The following is a 22,699-nucleotide window of genomic DNA, read 5'->3' on the forward strand; positions in this document are numbered from 1 at the left end:
TATGTATAATAAAAGAATATTTGTGTAGAAGACTTATATATATATGTTATATGAAAAAATATATTTTTTAATGTTTAAAATAAATTTAAATTTATTCTTAATATTTTGATTGTTCTATTTATATTTATAATATTGTATTTTAGCTATATTTATATATTTTGGTCTCAATTCGAATTTTCTTTCGATATATCCAAGTTTTATGTGGTTTTTTTTAGGTGTTATGTTGTTGGTGAAAAAATAGAGACAAAAGAGGAAAGAAAATTAGAATTTTAAGTTTTTAACCAAAAGTTATAAATTAACTATGATGGAAAGTAAGATGTTACAAATGTATGTTAGATATAAGTTTTCCACTTATTCTAATATTATGAACAAACATAATATTTTTTCATGTTATATATAATAATTATGTTAGGCTATATAAAAAATCAATTATCAAATCAATTATTTATATAAAGTATATATCTAAATATAAAATACACATTAAAATAAATTAAATAATATACATTTACACATAAATATAGAAAAAAAAAACTATCAATTTATTACTTGAAAAATTTAGCTACTGACACAACAACTCATAAATAATTTTAGAATGTAATAAAAATAATTAATAAATATAATTTTTTAAGTGACAAAATTTTTTTTGTATTTAACAAATAATTTATTTATTTAATCTAAATTTTTGTAATAATATTTAAATAAATATTTAAAAAATTAGCAAAAAATTCAGACAAAATTTAATTTTTAATTTTTTTATTTTTCAAAAATATGTGATCATTCACAATAATTAAAAAAATACTTGACACAAATGACCAAAGTTCAAAAATAAAAATATTTTATTTTTTAGTAATAATTACAAAAATTTACTTCAAAATCTGATATTTAAAGTCTTTTTAAGATTTTTATATTTAATATTTATTTTTTTATTGCGTTTTTAAATTTTTTAAAAATTTATTTATCATTAGTATATTTTAAAGTTTTCTTTTGTTAAAGATATAAATTTTAAAATATATTTTAATAATTTACTTCACAAATATATAATGATTGATTTTTTATATATACATAACATTTCAAACACTATTTCTGTTTTGATCCATACATAAAACCAAAGCTATTGATAAATAATTAATGGTGGAAGCGTGTTTGGAGATCAGGAACTTGAATGGGTGTATGTATCTAACATCCGACATCTAAATCTAACAATCCGGCTAATTAATTAGTAGTTTAGTTAGTCAAAATCAAGGCTAGATTTCAACAACTAAAGTGCAACAAAGCAAGAAATTAAAAGCGAAAACTTCAACCATGACTAATATTTTATAATTTTTTTATTATACTAATACAATAAATTGAATTAATTATTTATTTTAAATTTAATTATTTATTATAATAGATTTAATTATTTTAACAATTAGTTATTTAATTTAAAAATATATATTAATATACATAAATATATAATAATTAATTTAGTAACTAATTTTTAATAATAAAACATTTTTTAACTAATTAGGACTGCACAAAATCCAGCCTGCTTGAAGAACTGGTTCGGACCCGATCACATTGGGTCAAAGTTTGACCCGGGTTTATTGAGATCGGATCAGACCCGAAACCTAAAGAGCTTATCCAGTTTATTATTTCGATCAGACCAACGTAAATGTTTGGGTCACCCGACGCGGACCGAAGAGAGCAAATAAGGACTTCCCCACCAGCCGGATCCCAGAGCAAGCCACCTGCACTTGGTACTTATCTTCATCATCATCACGTGTCTCAGAGCAACAGACGGTAATAAAGCATACCGGCTCCTCCAACAGCAGAACAGAGCGCGTGAAGTTTGTTACGAGAGTTAAAATGTGGTAACTGTCTCCAATCTGCATACCCTTGAGCAAGATTTTGCTGATAGTTGATATCACTGAATCATTTCCAATTTTCCATTAAATGGAGGGATTTTTATTTTTAATTTTTTTTGCAGCGTTGTTTAATGTTTTATCCATGTGCTGACTGCTGCGTTCATCATCTATTCATCTTTCAATTTCTGGTTCAATGACCCGGTTTAAAATTGGTCCGAACTGATTGGATATTATCGGGTGAGAGGTCGGGTATGGGTCTAGGAAATGAACCCAGTCATAATTTAGGGTCGGGTTCGGATTTCTTGAGAGAATCTAATTCCTTTGCTTTCCAAACACCGCGTTAATTAATCTTAATCTTCATGGGCCAATTGTCGGCTATTAATCAAAACTATTTCTTCCTGAAATTTTGGATTATATAAAACTTGAACCCAATCGCTTCATAAACATACAACAGTAAGTTCTGATTCTTCTCCCTAACTAACTAATTAATCTGAAAGTCTTTCCTTCAAGGTGAGATATGCTATCCTGAGCACCCGAAAAAATTGATTTTTTTTTTTGGTTATATATTTTACTTTTCCAATTCCTTCTGCTTTATCTCAAAGGGTTTGAATGATAAATGACATTGTGGGTGTAATTGTTTCAGATGGATGCACCAAATGGATCCCAAGATACTGAGCAAACCCTTGATTCACAAGTCAAAGCGTTCTTTGATTCTGCTCCACCTCTCCAGAATAGGAATGACATCATTCAGAAATTGAATCACTTCATTCAGCTGAATTCTTTATCTTCAGGCAAGTGATTGTGACAGTGACACTCTTTTGTATAGTATTGTATTGTGTTCTAGACCATTAAAAATTATGCTTTCTTTTATTGGCGTTTCTCCTTTTGTGTTTTTTTTTTATGCTTGCCCTGCATAATGTGTGGTGGATTTTTGTTGTTGTTGTTGTTGCCTTCACAGAAAATGGGATAGGTAAGAGAATTGTTTGTGTGACTTCTGGTGGCACCACTGCTCCATTGGAGCAGCGGTGCGTTCGCTATGTTGACAACTTTAGTTCAGGTCATAGGGGAGCCACATCCACTGAGTATTTGTTCTTGCACTTGCTCTTGTTCTTGTTCTTGTCAATGAAATTTTTTCTTGGATATTTGTTTGGTGATCTCTTGGAGGGGAATGAATACTATGTTGCTGGTTATGTTGAGTGTAGGTATTTTCTGAAGGCGGGATATGCTGTGATCTTCTTGTACCGGAGGTGAATTTTTCTGTGTATCCTTCTTTTATGTTTGTTTTTTGTGTGTTGTTGCTTACTTACCTGTAACTCTTGTTCAGAGGAAGTTTTCAGCCATTCTGTAGATCCCTTCCTGATGATCCCTTACTTGAATGCTTTGAGGCGACCGAAGGATTAAACATTCAAGGTCTTTGGTTTCTGCTTCATCCTCTTCTTGTACAATTAAAAAAGGGAAGGAAAAGAATATAAATAAAATGATACCAATAACTCTACTAGCAATGCTTCACATTAGAATTTGCACCTAAAATTGGGATAAACTGAAATGAAAGACTTGATCATGTAGGTCGTTAGTTGTATGAAACAATGATGTTAGGTGGCTTGTAAGATTTTTTTTTCCCTCTTCTTCCTCTAGAAGATTCTTAATTTTTATCTTGATTCACTAAAAGCTGACAAAATTCCATCACATATATAATTTCATCATATAATGCAATTTTCTTTGCTTTTTAATCTTGTCCTTAGATGAAGACCACTCAAAATGATACTTAATTGGATATCTTGTAATGATGTTATTTTGCATGCCCACTTCATTTCTTCTTATTTTGTTGTTTTATTCAAACATATGGGCTTTCTGCATTTTGCTGAATGCTGTTATATACTTCAGTCCGTGAGGCTTATTCTAAAGCAGTGAAGACCGCTATCGTGGATCATCATGCTGTATGATCTGTAGCTAAGATTTTGTCATTTCATCGTCTTTTTTTTTTCCCATCTAATTCCATTTTGTCTTTGTTAATAAGTATAGCCTTACTGCGATATCATACTATTGCAGGCAGTGGATAGTGGTCTCCTGTTAAAGCTTCCTTTCAGCACTATATTTGAGTATCTTCAGGTTAGCTTCACTCCATCACTGTATTTTCTTTGTATTAATTTCATGTAAAAATGCAGCGCAATCTGTTACATGGTGTATATAGTTTCTTCCTGTTTTGGTGTTTGGCCGCAATAATTTGTTTATTTCTCATTTCCATGGGTTCATCAGATTGCTAAAGACACTTGTTATTTTGTAGCTTAACTTTAAGTGCTTAATAATTATATATCTTGGCACAAATTGATCATTGATAAATATGTTTTTTATTTTGTAGATGCTGCAAATAATTTCAAAGCCAATGAAGGATATTGGCCCACGTGCAATGTTCTATCTTGCTGCTGCAGTATCTGACTTTTATGTTCCTTGGAAGGACATGGTATAAAATTGATATCTTGGTTCTTCTTTCCATGAAAGTTTCATGCCTTATTAACTTCAATTCTGGCTTGAATGATTTTGTAATATGTTAAGATACAAGAATATTAACCATGTCAATTCAACATCTGCGCTAGAGTTAGTTATTATTTAGAGAATTAGCATACAGATAACACTGCATAACTTAATTAGTCCTGCTTAGATTGTGAAAACTGAAAAGTATAAGCAGAAAAACATTTATTGAATCATCGGAACTATTTAAGGGTTATTTTGAGATTGATGATCATCGTGAAAATTGCTCTGCAAAGCTAGGATCTTGAAATTAAAACACCTCAATTCATAAAATATATTTGACTTGGTAATATCTACTTGCTATATATTTATCCTATGCAGGTAGAACATAAAATTCAATCTGGATCTCACATCTTGGATGTGAAACTTGTTCCTGTGCCAAAGATGCTATCAGTGCTTAGGAAAGATTGGGCACCCCTTGCTTTTTGCATATCTTTCAAGGTATTGATGGGTTGGATATTTAGTCTTTATAATTTTTTGGAGTAATATTGTAATAGACTTACCTTTCCTCCCTGGTTAACAGTTAGAGACAGATTCGAACATTCTTCTAAATAAGGCGCGGGGTGCTCTCGAGAAGTACAGTATGCATGCTGTTGTTGCGAACGAGCTCTCCACGCGAAAGGAGCAAGTGGTGGTTGTCACCATTGACAACAAGATTACGGTTCAACGAGATAAGAGTAAGGCTGATGATGATGTAGAGAATCCCCTCATTAAGCTTCTTTCTCAGAGACATTCAGCTTACATTGAGGATTCGAACAGAATGAGGTGAATCACTTTTTGAGTCTGATCTTTTCGACTTCTTCTCCTTGTTGCAATTCCATGGCAAGACAACTCTCGTTGTATGTAATAAAACCATGAATAAATGAAAAGAAGGATTACACAATATAGATATATTGAGATTGTGGTTTTAGTAAATAAAGGAAGAGAAAATAGAAATAAAGGGTGTTAAAAAGGAGATAGTTTCAATAGGAGAAATAAGAAGTTTAAATTTTAATGTACTGTATCAAGGTTACAAATTTTCTACTTTTTTTGAATATTTAACCATTAACGTGTTTTGGATATGCAATTATGCATACTGGGACCAAATAACGCATTAACCATATTGGATTTAGCTTGTTTAAAGTATAGTACATGATACATCTCAATCATTGATTGATGGAGGAAAGAAAGAAAAGTCAATAATTCATAATTTTTTAAGATAACAATTACCATAACTACATATACATACAGGATGTCTAGGATTGCCTATCAAAGTAATTAAGTGCTACAATTGGGAAAGTAAAATCTCATTCATCTATACTGTACACCTATATTTCGTATAATAATATCATTAAAAATGAATTAGATTTGGGGAGGAAACATTATGGTATTGAATAAAATATTAGCTATTGATAAGTGGGAATTATGTCCCATTTTCATTCATCACTGTCTGATTTAAGACCTTCTGCTTCCAAGAGCTGGCTGATAAGGTTTATCTTGATCTTGCTCAGCCTTTCTTCTCATCAAATCTCTTTTCTTGAGAACAAGTGTGTGCCTTTTAAGGGTATTGGAGAAATTCTTAGCAGTAGCTGCCTTCTCTCTAGCTAGAATCTTCTTTGCCTCATCAGGATCCATCTAAGATTTTACAAACTATTTCAGTCACATAAAAAAAAAAGGCATGCTATACTGTTGCCATTTCAAAACACACATTCTATTTTAGGGTGAAAAACTACTTCCTTCTATTCAAAATAACTCTCGTTTTGACTTAATTTATGCCCTGTATTCTTTAAAATTCACTCAAACCTGGAAGTGATTAAGTAACTCAATCTGGCACGCTTATACAAAGGGAAGAAATTGATAGCATGTCCTACTTTGCTATAGGATTGTAAGATCGAGGAATAAGGCAATTTAATATATCAATATGCGAACACTTTGTATGTCAAACACTCAAACTGTATCAATTGTAGACATAGTTTTACCCACCAACCTTTGAAGTATAGAAATTAAAAGACAATGCACACAACATGTTCCAAAAATGTAAAAAGTTAGAAAAACAAGAGTTAAATATACTGAAGTTCCTCTGTGAAAGATAAAACTTAACAAGTAACTAGAATCAACTGCGAAGATAGTCAGATGCATAAAAGATATTAACTTCATAGGGTTGACTCGGTTATCCATATCATACTGTCTTCGCTCAATTCATATGCAGTTTGGGCGTTTGTTTTTGATAATAGGACAAAGACAAGACGTTGAGAACAAGACACAAATGATAGAGATACAAAATTTTGTGATCTTGTATTCTATTTGGTGATAAACTAGAACAAATTATGAAAATCTAATTTATTCTCATTTTTTTCATCCAAAAAATTTGAGAAAAAAAATATAATAATAAAAAAGTATAATTATAAAAAATTAACAACAATAATAAAATAAGAAATAAAAAATAAATTATATCATTTATTAGTGTCTCTGTGTCTTTCCTGTTAGGATGAGTACAAAATATACTAATTCAGTGTCTCTGAATATAGTATCTTTGTCCATATCTCATCTATCAAATACAATTTTGTGTCCCTATCTCAATGTCCTGTACACAGCAAAGTAATAAACCTAGCTTCTGCTGTTTCGCCTTCCTCAAGGGTTCCTCTACCATCATAGACTGGAATAGTGAAGTAGAGTTACTATATGTATTCAGACATTTTCATCTTAGAAAACAGTACAAGCACAGTGGAACTGTACTTCTAGGATTAACAACTACTTTACACTAAATTTAGTTATCAAATCAATCACTCATATAGAACACATATAAAATACAAAATACATATTAAAACTTAATTAAATAATGCAATAATTATATATAAATGTGTGTAACATTTGTTTAAATATTAATCACGGTTGAATTCATAATTTTTATCATATCAGAGTCCTATTATTTTAATTCAAGATGATTAGGCTCTCAACTTATCATTTTAACCACTACTTCACTTTAGAATATTTTTTTTTTCAAATCCTATATTGTTTTCTGTCTTCTCACCATCATCCACACTCTCGTCCACCATCCTCTGTAAAAAGATGTGACTGTTTGATTCTTTTTAGAACAAATTAATTATCTTATGTATTTACTTGCATACTTTTGTTTTAAAGATTTTACGGTGAACAATTTTACAAAATCAAAGATACAACTAAGCTTTTTTTTTATACTTTTACAAAAGTCATGATCAATGACATTGCCACATGATTCTTAAATTTTAATTTTGTCCATATTTCATAATCGATAATGCTAAGAAGATAATAAAAAATAAGTGCTAACAATTTAAACATACCTTATTTAATATTTATTAGTTTTAGTAATAATTAATAAATACTAAATAAAATAAATTTTGACAGTTTTAGCTAATTTATTTTGTTTTTCAAATATTATTGTTTCATAATAATATATACAGATATTATTCTCGTTCATCTATCAATGTCACTCTATAGATTGATCCAAAGACAGTGATAGATAAAAAGATATGGAAAGGACTTTGCACAACTTGAGTCATTGTATGCAATGAAATATTGAAATGAGAAGCATCTAGAGAGGTTGAGATGGACGAGAAGCCAAAAAAAACCCTGAGAGAATGAAGTCTTTGCAAGTATTGTCCCAAAGCCAGCAATCCTTGAGCAGCTTGATGTGTTGTTAGGATCCTAGGATAATCTGCCTGTATTTATTATCGATCGGATAAATCTTTTAGCGATAAAAGAACCAATATGTCTGACAGAAGTAATTTCAAAGGAAAAAACTTATATAACTAAATTCTTTAGTTGTCGAGGAGAGTTCTTCGCGATAGAAGTGACAGTGATTTTGTCCTCGTCGTCACTGACGAACTTTTTTATGGAAAGTGAGTTCTCGATAATGTTCTCCATGTGTTTGAACCAAGGCCAGTGGTTTGTAGTGATGTATTTGTTATTGATCTGTGCCTCTCAAGTTTGTATCTCTTATCCAGGAAAGGACATTAAGATTTGGTAGAACGGTGATATTAATTATTTAACATTAATTTTATAGTAGGACTACATTGAAGTTAAATGAAACTTTTTTGAATTCAAATAAAACACTTTAAACTTTAGAAACCGAAACAGAATTAAACCCAAACTAAAAGACCAATTTGAGTTTCAACAGTTTTGTCTGCTCTCAATAGTATCCTGGTACGTTTTAAATTCCTGTAATTTTGTCTATACTTTTTTTTTCACAATTTTATTTACACTCCAATTTTATGTAATGATTCCAAAATATTTGAGAATTTTATTTACATACTATTATAATTTTTTTTATTTCGTCATGTTAATTTTTAATAAGTTGCAAACTCAAGTAACTTAAGTTAAGGAAATATCTCTATAAAAATTGTAGATAGTTTTGGAAAAAGGAAAAAAGTAAAATTAAAAGAAAGTGACGTTATCAATTTAGGAGTGATATTATCATCTCCTATTAATTTTATGTTACTTAGTTTGATGTTAGATTAATTACATAATTATGATTAAATTATATGGTTGGCCTATAAATAAATAATTTTTATTGTATATTGACATAATAACATCTGAATATCAAATTTATTTTTAAATTAATGAATTCTAAAATCGCAATTGATATACACTAGTTATTATTATTGACATAAAGACCATATATCAAAGATTGGAAGAGTCACCATTAGGGTTGGAAGTGAGTCAAGTCAGCTCATGAGCTAGCTCGAGCTCGACTCGTTAATAGCTCGATAAGCTAAGCTCGTGAGCTAGTGAGCCAAGTTTGAGCTTGGAATTAATCTCATAAATTAAATGAGTCGAACTTGAGTTTGGATAAGCTCAGCTCATTAGCTGGTGAGTTGACTCGATTATATATATATATATATATATATATATATATATATATATATATATATATATATATATATATTAATGATCTTAATTATTTAAAATTTTATATTTAGTTTTTACATATAATTTTGATGTAGGACTTAAATAAAAATTTATAATTTAATGATAGATAACAATATATAAAATTGATCTTTTTAAATATTTTATAAAATATATAAGTTATAATTTATTGATATAGAATTATAAATTATGTATTTATGTTTCTATTATTTGAGCTAGCTCGTGAGCTTTCAATGAGCCGAGCTTGAGCTTAAGAAATAGACTCGATTATTAATGAGCCAAGTCGTGAGCCGAGCTCAATTTTTGTGAGCCGAGCTTGAGCTTGGTTTAGCTCGGCTCAACTCGACTCACTTCCAACCCTAGTTACCATAATGTTCGCAGAAATTTGGGCCATCTATACTGGGATGAAGCTAGTAGTGGAGCTGAGAATCAACAAATTACAGATAAAGACTGATTCTTCTTGTGCTTTAAAACTAATTGATGGGTCATCTAGTAGCCACTACCATACGCTTTCTCTTATTAGGGCCATTGAGGATCTCCGCAGCAAAATGATTTATGTGTCTTTTAAGCACGTATTTTGTGAAGCTAATTTCTGTACAGATGCACTGACAAAGCAAGCTCAGGCAATCCCAACCGGCCTTCTCTGTTTTGCAGCTCCACCTCCTTTCCTAATACCTAGTCTTGCTGATAGAAGGAAGAGTGTGAGAGTGTTACCAGCGTAATTGAATTTTGTTTTGGACCTTGACCCTGGCGTTCTGTTAATAAAAAAAATATTATTTAAACCATGTATAACCAAGTGTCTTATAAAAGACTTATTCAACGGAGATATAAATTATAAAGCAGTTTTTTTTTATCAAGTTAATAATTATAATAACAAAATAGTTATTGAACAATTGAAGAATATATAATTAAATAGGCCTGTAAAGTTGCAAACCAAGATATTATCATCTTTGATCTATAGGTATGTAGTTACTTGTCCAACATATGATCCATAAACTGTGTTTATGTTGAAATGAATTAAACAAACACAAGTAGTTCATGGACCTTTGGGGTTATATTTTGATAATCCTCAAAATTCAAAATCACAATTTTAAATTCAAACCAAACTAGTTAACAAAAATAAAATGAGTTTGAAGCCACCAGCAACACAAAAATTGAAAAACAAAATATTTTGATTAACTAGTTTAGTAGAGGCTGCGCGAACGCAGGCCTCTGCTGTCACAAATTATGACGTAAACTCTACCACTTGGGTAGACCTTAGGATAGCACCCCTCCCAAGTGCAATGGAGGTCGCTACCCTAGGCCATGGGCCTTTTTGATCACCCATCGACCTCGTCCAGGTAAGTATATTGTAATTGCCGTCATGCCTTTCATTTTATATTGCATTGCAACATTCTCAAAGGCATATTTCTCCGATGTGATACATCAGTACAGTGCGTCTTCTTTCCATCCATAAACAAAAGAGCAAGAGAAATTTCAAACAAAAAAGGATCAGCTACACATGTAAGAAAAAGAAAAAGAAAGTAACAAAAGAAGAAAAAACCAACAAAAAGAATTAAAAAAAACCTGACAAGGCTGAAGAACGAAGTAAATTACTGGTATGAGAATAAAAGTAACAATAAACCAGAAGATATAAAAAGAAACAATCAAGATTTGAAAAATTAAATCTCAACTGATAATGTATTGCAGTGATGAGGAAACAACTTTGAAACAACTTCAGAGGGCAACTATATATAAAAGAAAAGCTCCAAAGAAAGTTAGCATAAAAACAAGGCCTAGAGAAAGGAAGAGAACTGTTTCTAGTCATGTTAGTGATACTAAACCCATAGCAGTGATCTCTCTCTATTTTTTGTTGGTATTTTGGGAAGTAGGAGAGAGTGGGTTATATAAATAAGTATGTGTGAGAATTCATGCTGAGAAAATGAGTCATAGCTTCTAGTGTAGCAAATTCAAGTGATATTGATAGAAGACCATGGTGTGTTTCTTGGATGTTATTTGATGTTGTGTTTTTTGATATATAGATATCTTCTTGACTAAGCCGTTTAGATGGTATCGTTTTGAAGAACTTTTATCTAGGTGTTAGTTTTCGTATGAAGAGTATTTTGTTTTGCTTGTAATTCTAGTTGGAGAATTGATATTTGTGATATTTTGTAAGAATTTATTGCTTTTTTGCTTCTCAATAGAGTCCAGAATTTTGAACCAATTGAAAAAACAAATGCCATTCAACAACTGATTCAGAGTTTTTCTAGCAATTAAATTCCCAGAATTAGCATAATTTACCATAATTCAAAGAATGTGGAACCATAAATTCTATAGGCAAATTTCAAACTTTTTTTATGATTAAAATATCAATATTTGTATTGTTATGTATACAAAAATAGTTTATGTACTCTTTAGAAAATGTAATGCAAGAGAAATTCTATTTTATAATAGTTTTTTCAACCCTCTAGTCTCAGGTATTAATAAATTAGAGGTCCAGTAATTTTACAGTGCAAATTTTGTTTCTATTTATGGTGGATGACTTAAAGTTGGGATAGTGTTAATTGGGTTGGTCCATCTAAATTAAAATTTTAATTTGAAAATTGGTTAAATTAGGAGATAACATGTATGAAGGAAAAAAATAAATTATTATATTTTTTGCTATTTTAATTTGTGGTCTATTTGGAATTGTAGGAATCAGAGGGTGTTTAAGAATAATATTATCACATGAGAGAGTACTTGGGAACAAATACAAATTATTGTAAATAAACCTATGATATGTTGAGAATAAGAAAAGGAGAATTGGTAGTGCACAAATAGAACCTAAAGGATGTGAAAAAGAATGGATTTGGTGGTATTATATAATTATAGTCGAGATTTGAATGGTTTTTTTTTTTTTTTTTTTTTTTTTTTTTTTTTTGCAGACGAATATTTAACAACAAAAAACGGAAAATTGATATGCTTCATGAGGGATGTCATACTAGAAAAGATAAAAGGGGATGCTGTTTTGAAAGGAATAATTATGACAATCCAATTTTTTTGGAAGAAATGAATTTGAAAGAAGAGGAAATAAAAATAGTATTAGAAAATAGATGTGTGGTTGAGTGGATTAAAGGTAAGAATGAGACTGATTGGGAGCAAATATTCTTGAAAAATAAAATGATATCTAATAAAGAGATGTTCAAGAACTTGACCTTGGAATATAGAAGAATTCAAAATGAAAAGACAATGGGAGCTTACGGCTGATAGCAATCCGGCTAAATGGGTGTAATCGATCTTGTAGCAACAACAATTATAGAGTTCGACGATAATTTTGAGCATGAGAAGAAATAATTTCTAAGAAACTTTTGTGATGTTTTAGTTGTACGGTTGGATCTTAGTTCATCTTTGATGATAATGTTAAAGGAGACAGATTGATAGTCCATGTAAATTTTTACTCTCCCTTTCGAGTCGAGTGGCAAACTAACAATCTAAAAAAAGAATATATAACCCTTGGAATCTCGAGTATAAAAAAATATTAATAAGTTAATTATCATTGAATTTGTATTTGTCAATTACCATTGCTAATGGTGACAATCTCTTGAGATAAAATAAAACCCATTAAATTATTTCATTGTATGTGAAATGTTGAAATACTTTAGGAGTTCAATGAAAAAAAATTGGAATCATTACGGGTAACTATAAATCTACATAAATCTATTAACTCCTACATGAAAAGAAAAGAAAAAAAATGTTATTTCATTGAATGAAAAAAAATTGAAATTCAAATAATGGAAATTTAATGTAAAAAATAATTTTATCATTCACATTAAACTCAATTTAGATAGGGACCGCGCGAACGCAGGTCCACACTACCACAAATTATGACGTAGGCTCCACCACTTGGGTAGACCTTAGGCGAGCACCCTTCCAAAGTGCAATGAAAGTCACCAGCCTAGGTCATGGGTCTTCTTGTTCGTTTTTTATAACGTCTTGTAGACTTCTCACACTCTTCTTCACTCGATGTGGGACTTCAATGCCAGACATATTGCCTTTTGCCTCATGCTCTCGATGTGGAACTAGAATATTTCATTCAATGAACCCAATAAATAGTTGGTTATTAGTCTCTAGTTGAAGTGATTCTCGGTAATAGAATGTGAAAAAGAAAATTCACATTCTAAGAATGACAACATATTCAAAAGCCAGAAGATAAGAAAAACAAAATTACAAAAACGAAGTATTTGAATAATAAAGAGAACAATTTTTTTCAAAACTTATCAAATGATATCATATTTATTATTTTAGATGTTCATATTTGTACCAGGAGAAAAAAGAATTAGAATATGCGGAGTCTTGCATTGATCAAATCAAATACTTAAAAAGCATATTTTAGATTACAATTTTTTTTCATTAGGATACATTAATTTATTTATTTATCTATTCTTATCTTAGGTCATATTTTCATAGTTCCACAGTTCACTAACGGACATTTTTATATACTTTAGTGACAATCCAATTCAAGTACATATTGTTTTTCCTAATTAACAAATACCTTCAAAGTTAGTTATATTAGGTTTATTTCATAATGACGATTAAATTGTATCCTTAACCTATAAATTAACACTTTTCATTGTACACTCACATAATTAATAGGGCAAGTTATCAAAATAAATTGTTTGTAAATCAATGTTATCGAAATACAACTTTTATACATTGAAGACGCAAATGCAACTTTCATAAATCTATAGAAACCGCGAGAGAGGAATAGCGGATTAGGTAATATACGTAAACCATGAGAGGAAGTATAGCGGTTTACATTATAACACACCAAAGAAGAAACCACGGCACCCTTCCAGCGGATTCTTCACGAATTCCTAAACTGCATAAACCGCGGTAGGAACTTATTATCTTAAAAGTTTTTATAGACACAAACGTTTGATTGGACGACAATAAAACTCATTCAAATTAATTATTTGAGTTGCATCTAACATGCTAATTTCACAGTTTGCAACTGGATGGTTTACATAAAACATGCTCAATTATATTAGACAACGTATCATGATGAGGTTCCTATTAGTATTCCCAAAGCCTGGTGTAGAGAATTCATTCAAATCTGCCACTGCAAAGTTTGAAAAAATGAAAATAGACTACAGTAAATTGCCACAAACTCTTCAGTTTGATTGAGAAATTATTGATATTTTTTAAGAGAAGTTATTATAAATTTTTGTGTGGAACATATAGGTTTGGAAAAGAAAGGTGAGGCTGACAATGTTGATGATGAAGAAATGGCAGCAGCTGAGACTAATAATAATGATGAAGAATGGGATGCTTATGCAAAATTTGATCTGGTAATTGTTATTTATACTCTGTGATTTTTAAGTGTTTCTCAATAGGTTATATTATCAATGGCTTTTGACTTTTAATTTGTGTTGTTGACTCTTGTTGTAGGTTGGAGATTGTGAAATACCTCTGCCGCCTCATTCTAGTATCCTTTTATATGTAAACTCTAATTTTTCATGTTTAATACTCAACTCTCATTATTGGTTATTGCCTGGCACTGATTTAATACGAAAGATAAATCATAGTGCACTACCATTTTCTTCTAATGTCATGTTTAATATATATGTGTGGAGATGTTGTGGGCACTTTTGAGTTCCTTTATAATGATTAGATCTCAGCATATAGAATCTTTCAAGAACTCATTTACAGGAGCTTTTTGTTATCTTTCCCTCTAATGAAAATGATAATAACAAAGCACATGAGATAGGAATTGATGAAGAGTATTAGATATACCAGGAAGACAGTGACAAAAATAACTCCGATGAATGATTGTTGCTTCTATATAAAATTGGCAGATGCACGTATCTCCTAGAATATTTTTCCATATAAAACAGTAGAGTGGTAGAAAGAGAATAATGACAATTGCATATACCGCTATACCCCTACCGTGGTTTATGCAATTTAGGAATTCATGAAGAAACTGCTGGAGGGGTGCCGCGGTTTCTTCTTTGGTGTGTTATAACGTAAACCGCTATACCCTCTCACGGTTTCTATAGATCTATGAAAGTTGCATTTGCATATGTAATGTTTAAAAGTTGTATTTCGGTAATATTGGTTTTCAAACAATTTATTTTGGTAACTTGCCCTAATTAATAACATCAAATTTATTTTTAGATTATTATCATAAATTCTAAACTCAGCAATTGATGTACACTAATTATTATTGACATAAAGACCTAATATCAAATATTACTTAAATCATGGGGATAAGTAATTTTTTCGTCCCTAAGGTTTGAGGTGAAAATCAAAATCGTCTCCGATCTTTTTTTCTTATTAAAATCATCCTCAATATTACAAAACGTTATAAAATTGTCCTTTTTCTACTTCAATTTATTATCTTGACCAAATTACCCTTAATAATTAATAAAAATAATAATAAAAATAAAAACAAAACAACAACCCCCCCAAACTCCCACCCCGTCTCCGTATCTCTTAAGTTTCTGGACTCCCATCCCCTTCTTCCTACCCCTCTCTTTGGAACCCCCTTCCCAACCACAACCCCAATTCTTCTTCTCTCTCTTTCCACCACCGTACCATCTCCGTCTCTGCCTCCTTTTCCACCTTCTTCTTGTGATTTTAAAGCAAAGTTGGTTGTGGGTGTGAGTGGATGCAATATTCAAGTATGAAGCTCCAAATGCGACGAACCCTTTCCAACACAGCGTGTACCTGTTTTTGAATTTGTGGAGCTTCATGAATTGCGACATTAAGAAGGCGAAGAGGGTGGCTAAAGTAACGCAAGGAGGAGGAGAAGGATTCAAGTCCGTGTTGAACAAGTGGCAGCCTTACTGCTTTGCTTGCGATGAGAAAAATGGCTTCCATTGCAACAATGGTCTCATGAAGTTTGCTATTTTCCCAATGATTCGCTCATTCTGGTCTTCTCCGTGATTATCAAATTCTTACCTTATTATATCTTCAACATGAATTAACTTAAATAAAGCGAGTTCAATTTATTCTTGCATTGTGGTCTATTTTATATTTTATATATTTGTTATGTGATTCTCATTACCAAGATATATGTACTAGTGGTATTGATGAAAAGCTTGCTTGTAATAATAAAAACAAGAGATTTGCAATTTTTATTTTAGTGCATAGTTTGTGAGTGGAGAATTTTTGGTTATTACTGTTGTTAATGGTAAGGGTGTGGAGGATTTTTGGTTTAAGGAGGGAAGAAGATTTGGGGTTTTGGGGAAGAAGAATGGAATGGGAAGAGAACAGGGAAGAGATATCCGGGTGGGGTGGGCGTGGGCGTGGGGGTGGGTTTTTGTTTTTGTTTTTATTATTTAGTATTATTTTTATTATTTGTTAAGGGTAATTTGGCTAAAAAAATTAAAATTGAGGTAAAAAAAGGACGATTTTAATATTTTATAAATTTTGTAATGTTGAGATGATTTTAATAAGAAAGAAAGGTTGGGGATGATTTTAATTTTCACCTTAAACCTTAGGGACGAAAAAAGTACTTAACCCTAAATGATATATAACCAAAAGTGTCTTATAAAAGTTTATTGTAATCAAATAATAAAGATAATAATTATAAGGACAAAATAGTTATTGTGTAATTGAAGAATATATAATTAAATAGAGCTTTGAAGTTGCAAACAGAGATATTATCATCATTGATCTAACACAAATAGCTCATGAAGCCTTTTGGGGTTATACTTATGCTAATACTCAATCAAAATCATATTTAACACCTTCTAAATTCGATAATATTTAATTAACTAGTTTAGTAGAGAGACACAAAAAAAATTAGTTTAGTAGAGGCTACAAGTACACAGACCTCTGCTGTTGGCACAAATTATGACATAAACTTCACCACTTAGGTAGACCCAAATGCAATGGAGGTCGTTATGGCCTTGTTGATCACCCATTAACCCATCCAAGTATATTGGAAATATTGTCATGCCTTTGAGGTTATACTTATGATAATACTCAATCAAAATCATATTTAACACATTTCAAATTCAATTAATTAACTAATTTAGTAGAAAGCCACAAAAAAAAAACTAGTATAGTAGAAGCTGCGTGAACATAAACCTCTGTTGTTGTCACAAATTGTGACATAAGCTCCACCACTTAGGTAGACGTTAAGACAACACTCTACCAAATGCAATAGAGGTCGCTATGGCCTTGTTGATCACCATTGATCCCATTTAAGTATATTGGAAATAATGTCATGCTTTTCTTTTTACAGTAAAGTATCGTTTTTGTTCCTAATGTTTGGTGTAAGTTCTAAAGTTGTCTCTAACGTTTCAATCGTCCTATTTAAGTTCCTAACGTTTCAAAATTGACTCAATGTTGTCCTGCCGTTATGGATCCGTTAACAGAATTGACGGCGGGACAAAATTGAGACGATTTTGAAACGTTTGGGACTTAAATAGGACGAAAACGTTGGGGACAAAAATGATACATAGAAATAAATTTTAATTTTATCTTTCAATAATATTAATTTTTTTACTGCACATAGTATTCAATTATTTTTTAATCACATTTAAGTAAATTACACTTAGTCACATTACTTTCATTCTAAATAAATTTATTTTTTATAATTTTATACTTAAATAATGTAATTTTTTTATAAATAAATAAACTTTACACTCTCATTCTAAATAAATAATGTAATGTGATTAGAATGAAAGTGTAAAATTATAAAAAAATTATAAGTAATATGATTAACTAATGAAAGTAAAATTACATTATTTAGAATGAAAGTATAAAATTTGTTTATTTATAAAAAAATTACATTACTTTAAGTGTAAAATAATAAAAAAAATTAATTTATTTAGAATGAAAGTGTAAAATTATAAAAAAAAATAAGTAATGTGATTAAGTAATGAAAATAAAATTACATTATTTAGAATGAAAGTGTAAAATTTATTTATTTATAAAAAAATTACATTACTTTAAGAGTAAAATTATAAAAAAATAATTTATTTAGAATGAAAGTAATGTGATTAACTGTAATTTATTTAGATGTGATTAAAAAATTATGTACAGTAAAAAATTGATATTATTGAAGGATAAAAATAAAATATATTTCGATACAATCGTCTCAATTTTATCCGCCGCCAATTCTGTTAACGGATCCCTAACAGCAAGACAATATTGAGTCAATTTTAAAACGTTAGAGACTTAAATAGGACCATTGAAATATTATGGATAACTTTGTAACTTATCCCAAACATTAAAAATAAAAAAAATTACTTTACTCTTCTTTTTATATTACATCACAACATTCTTAAAGGTATATTTTCCGATGTGGCACATCAGTATAACGTGTCTTTTTTCCATCATAAGTTTTTCAATAATAATACCATTTAACAATTGATTTAGAGTCTCTCAAGAAATCAAATCCCAAGAACTAGCATACTGTAGTCTCAAGAAAATGGAGCCATAAACACTGTATACTGATTTCAAACATTTTTTTTTATTAAAATACCAACACTTGTGTTATTTCCGTATACAAAAATAGTTTTTGTATTCTTTAAAAAAATTTAACTTGAAAAAGAGTCGATTTTGTGATAGTTTTTTCAAATTTTTAGTTTCAGGTATTATTAGATTTGAAGTTCGATAACTTTTTAATTAGAATGCATAACTTTTGAGTCCTATGGGATATAAAGAAATATTAAATAAATATTAATAAGTTAATTATTATTGAGTTTGTTGATGGTGACAATTTCTTTAGACAAAATAAATAGCGTTCTGGATCTAGTTGAAGCTGTTTTACTTACCCACCCATATTAAACAGTTTCATTGTATGAAAAATATTAAAATACTTTGGTGAGTCCAATAGAAAAATAAATTGTAATCACTATGGATAATAATAATTATACTAAGGAACAGTTTCATGGTATGCAAAATGTTAAAATATTGAGCAAGTTAAGTTTTAAAATAATTTTTGAGATTTATGTTATGTATTAAAATTATTTTTGAAATTTTAATTACACTAATTATATTATTGAAATTGTTAAAAATACATCACATTAGTCTCTAATCTATTTTTTGTTAATGGTGTGCTGATGTAGCTTGATGACCTAGATCATTAGTAATACGTGTAACTTCATAGTTTAACCACGTGTAATGATATGATAACAGGTTGATTAGTGACACGTGACATACTGACATAGATGATTGTGTCATGTGTCACAATACTATTTGGCCATGTGTCAGCTTGTGTTGTAATATTATGCATTCACATGTCATTCACTATGTCATTATTGTCCACATATCATTCACTATGTCATTATTGTAAATGCACTAAATTGGTCTCTGAATTTGCATTAAGTAACTCATTTTAGTCCTTAAAATTGAATGTCATGCACAAAATTAATTCCTTCACTAGTTTTTTTTTTTGTTATAAATTCAAAATTCTCATTATTTTTTAATGCGCTACTTTTAATTATATTTTTTTTACATATTTTTTAAATACAAATACTTTTGGTAAATATTTTTAAGATTTTAGTTTTAATTATACAATTTTTTCATAATAATTTAATACTGATAACTACGCAACGTGAAATAACTTCCCATGCAATAAGGAAAGAAATCACTTCAGATAAGATCATTAATTCAGATGACTAAGTTATCATTTTTCTTATAAATATTCCAGCAAACTCAAATATTTTTCAACCCAATTCTTACATAAATCAATTTAAACTCTCACTGATTTAGGCATCAGAATCCCTTAGAGGTACATCCAACCGCCATCTTAGAGCTGACGTAAAGGCACTTCAAGCACTCTTACTGCTATATTTGATCTCTTTCATTTAGTCCATTTACACACAACTAGTTTAAAGTATGCCTTGTAACAATGATTATGTTATTTAATAAAAGAATTATATGATTAATTTAAAAAACATATTTTATACTCTCAAAGACCTGTATTTCATAGAAACCTATAAAAATGTGTATTTTAATTCTAGATTTTTAGTTAAAAATACGTGTATTTTTTTACGAAAATAAAAAATGTGGTTAATCAATTATGTAATTTTTTTTAAATAACATACTTATATATTACAAAATTTATCAATATTAAATTATTGTAGAAAAAATTATATAATTAAAACTAAAATTTTAAAAATATTTTATAAAAATACTTGTATTTAAACGACATGTGAAAAAATAGAATTTAAATTAGTGCATCCAAAGACATTAAGAATTTTGAATTAAAAAAATAAAAAAAAACTTATAAAGAGACTAATTTGGTGCAGGACATTCAATTTTAGGAACTAAAATGAGTCACTTAATACAAAGTCAGGGATCAATATGGTGCATTTATAATGATGACATAATGCATGACAGTGGACATTTTCCGACATGTGGCACAAGATGACACATAGCCAAATAGTATTGTGATATGTAGCACGCTCGTCCACGTAAGCATGCCACGTGTCACTGATCGACCCATATCATATCATTATACATGGCTAAACTATGAAATGACACGTGTTACTAATGATTCACATCATCAAGCCACGACAGCATGCTATTAACGGAAAATGGGTTCAAGACTAAGTTGGACACTTTTGCCAATCTTAAGAACATAATTGATGCAAGACGTTGGGGTTTAACTCTGAGTCCAATAGAAAAATTGTAATCGCTATATGTAAGGGGTGAAAATGGGCTGAGTTTAGCCGAGCTTTTGTTTTGACGAGCCTCTCCCATATTATAAATAGATATCCCAAGTCTAGACCTGTTATTTCTCATAGTTTTTTTTATTTGTTTAATGTTTGATTATCCCATGAGTTTATTTGAAAAACCTATTTTATGAATTAAAGCTTAAAACAATACACTTCAAAAATTTAAATTGACATTAAATACATTCTAAAATTTATAATTCATAATTTACAAAATATAATTTTTTTATATAAGGCAAGTTACTTAAATAAATAAATTGTTTAGAAACCAAATTTACCAGAGTGCAACTTTTTAATATAGTAGGCAAAATTACAACTTTTGTATAGATATAGAAACTGCTAGTGGTTTCTGAAAAAATTTTGCTGACCAAAAATCACGAGTGACTATATCGGTTTCTGAAGGAATACTACTTTGCACGGATTGAAGGTTTGAAATCATTACTATAATATAGGAAAATTATCCCGTGTTCCTTTGTACGGGTTTGGAACTCTGATGTTCTGTGTACTTTCAAGTTTCCCAGTTGAAATTTGTTGTTTTCAGAGATTGGAATAGACAAAAATAACCCCATGATGAGAATGTCTTTGTCGAAAATAACCAACTTAGATAGTTAATGTATGAAGCTTGCCATAAGATTTGTGGATGCAGTCAGCCGGCTTCCATATCGGCTGGTGGTATTTAAAATTGGAACTCAGGAATAGATGTGAAAGTAGCGAGACAGAGCGAAAGAAGAGCGTTGTTGATTGGGTGGTGTCAGAGAATGTGAAGATGACGGAGGAGAAGCAATGAGTGATAGTGGCCCATTCGGAGTAACGAGGGCATGTGTGAAGCTCGCGGTTGTGGGAATCGGTGGTCGTTAGAAAAGGATCATAGTGGATTTTGAGATTGTTTGTGCGATTGATGCCGGCGGTGAGGAAAGATGATGAAGACCTAAGTCTGTCCCGTTCATTTCGGTAAGTTTTGTTCTTTTTCATTAAGCAGAGTAGGTTGGGGCTTTCATTTGGTGTTGGTAGAATGAAAGATTATGGAATGGGTGTTGTGGTTTTTGCAGTTCTTACTTTAAGTGTATGTCTTCGGTGTGTGTGAGTGGTGCTTGCTTTCATTGTAGGTACAGTGTTAAGGTTGTGCAGCTTTGTTTAACCAATGGTGATGTATCTAAAAAAAAAGGTTTCCTGTATTTAGGTGTAGGAATGAAGGTGATGAAGTAGGTGTAGGATGAATGGTGATGTCCTTTATGGTAGCTGCCATTGTAAAGTTAGGGAAGTGCAAGGTAGTTTTCAAGAAGAGCAAAAACCAGGGTGTTGGATACTATTATAGTGAATAAGGATACATAAACATTGATAGCCTAATTACGGTGAATGCTAATAGTGAAGTGAGTTAAGTTTGAGTATTAACAATTGAGATAATTTGAAGCTTGAACCGTGAACACTGCAGTCTTTGTTTCTTGATATTGAGTTTTGGCATATAGTAATAATAAAGGTTCATAGGGTGTGTGTTTGATCAGGTTAGGGTGTTGGAGCTGATGTCATATACTTGTAACCAATGACTAAAAGATAGCTGATGTGTAGCAATAATTGAATTTCTTTTGTAAAGACAAGAGATTTTTTGGAGAAGATGGGATTCCATATTCATTGAATTGTTTTTTATCTTTCATGCATTCCTGCATTGTGTAGTGTGTAATGTGTAATTCTTTATGCATTGGTGTTGCAGAAATTGTGGACATAGGTGACCTGTATAGTAAAATCTAATTTATGGTCCATACAGATGGTTGATACTCATGCTTATAAGGCAAG

The 22,699-nt window shown here is 30.3% G+C and overlaps 2 protein-coding genes and 2 non-coding genes across 6 annotated transcripts; 2 read left to right on the top strand and 2 right to left on the bottom strand.

The window, feature by feature from the left end:
* The first annotated feature begins 1,657 nt into the window (after positions 1–1,657).
* On the top strand, positions 1,658–5,264 carry LOC112736967 (phosphopantothenate--cysteine ligase 2). Of its 3 annotated transcripts, none has more exons than XM_072214787.1 (10): positions 1,658–1,850; positions 2,488–2,635; positions 2,803–2,926; positions 3,047–3,091; positions 3,169–3,254; positions 3,729–3,781; positions 3,894–3,953; positions 4,204–4,305; positions 4,695–4,814; positions 4,897–5,264. In XM_072214787.1, the coding sequence occupies exons 2-10, from the start codon at positions 2,488–2,490 to the stop codon at positions 5,140–5,142; spliced, it is 984 nt and encodes a 327-aa protein (XP_072070888.1). In that variant the 5' UTR covers positions 1,658–1,850; the 3' UTR covers positions 5,143–5,264. The 3 variants fall into 3 exon arrangements, with proteins under 3 accessions (XP_072070888.1, XP_025642463.1, XP_025642471.1); XM_025786678.3 differs by lacking the exon at positions 1,658–1,850 and adding an exon at positions 2,149–2,354; XM_025786686.3 differs by lacking the exon at positions 1,658–1,850 and adding an exon at positions 2,166–2,297.
* Positions 5,265–9,628: 4,364 nt separating this feature from the next.
* Positions 9,629–9,979, top strand: LOC140176551 (uncharacterized). The gene has a single exon (XM_072208075.1). The coding sequence runs from the start codon at positions 9,629–9,631 to the stop codon at positions 9,977–9,979; it is 351 nt and encodes a 116-aa protein (XP_072064176.1).
* Positions 9,980–10,444: 465 nt separating this feature from the next.
* On the bottom strand, positions 10,445–10,605 carry LOC112763216 (U1 spliceosomal RNA). The gene has a single exon (XR_003182841.1). It is a non-coding gene; the product is annotated as a U1 spliceosomal RNA (small nuclear RNA).
* A 2,455-nt stretch (positions 10,606–13,060) lies between these two features.
* On the bottom strand, positions 13,061–13,218 carry LOC112763362 (U1 spliceosomal RNA). The gene has a single exon (XR_003182863.1). It is a non-coding gene; the product is annotated as a U1 spliceosomal RNA (small nuclear RNA).
* Between the last annotated feature and the right edge of the window lie 9,481 nt (positions 13,219–22,699).

The sequence above is a fragment of the Arachis hypogaea genome, chromosome 2 (assembly GCF_003086295.3).
Source record: "Arachis hypogaea cultivar Tifrunner chromosome 2, arahy.Tifrunner.gnm2.J5K5, whole genome shotgun sequence".
Taxonomy (NCBI): Eukaryota; Viridiplantae; Streptophyta; class Magnoliopsida; order Fabales; family Fabaceae; genus Arachis; species Arachis hypogaea.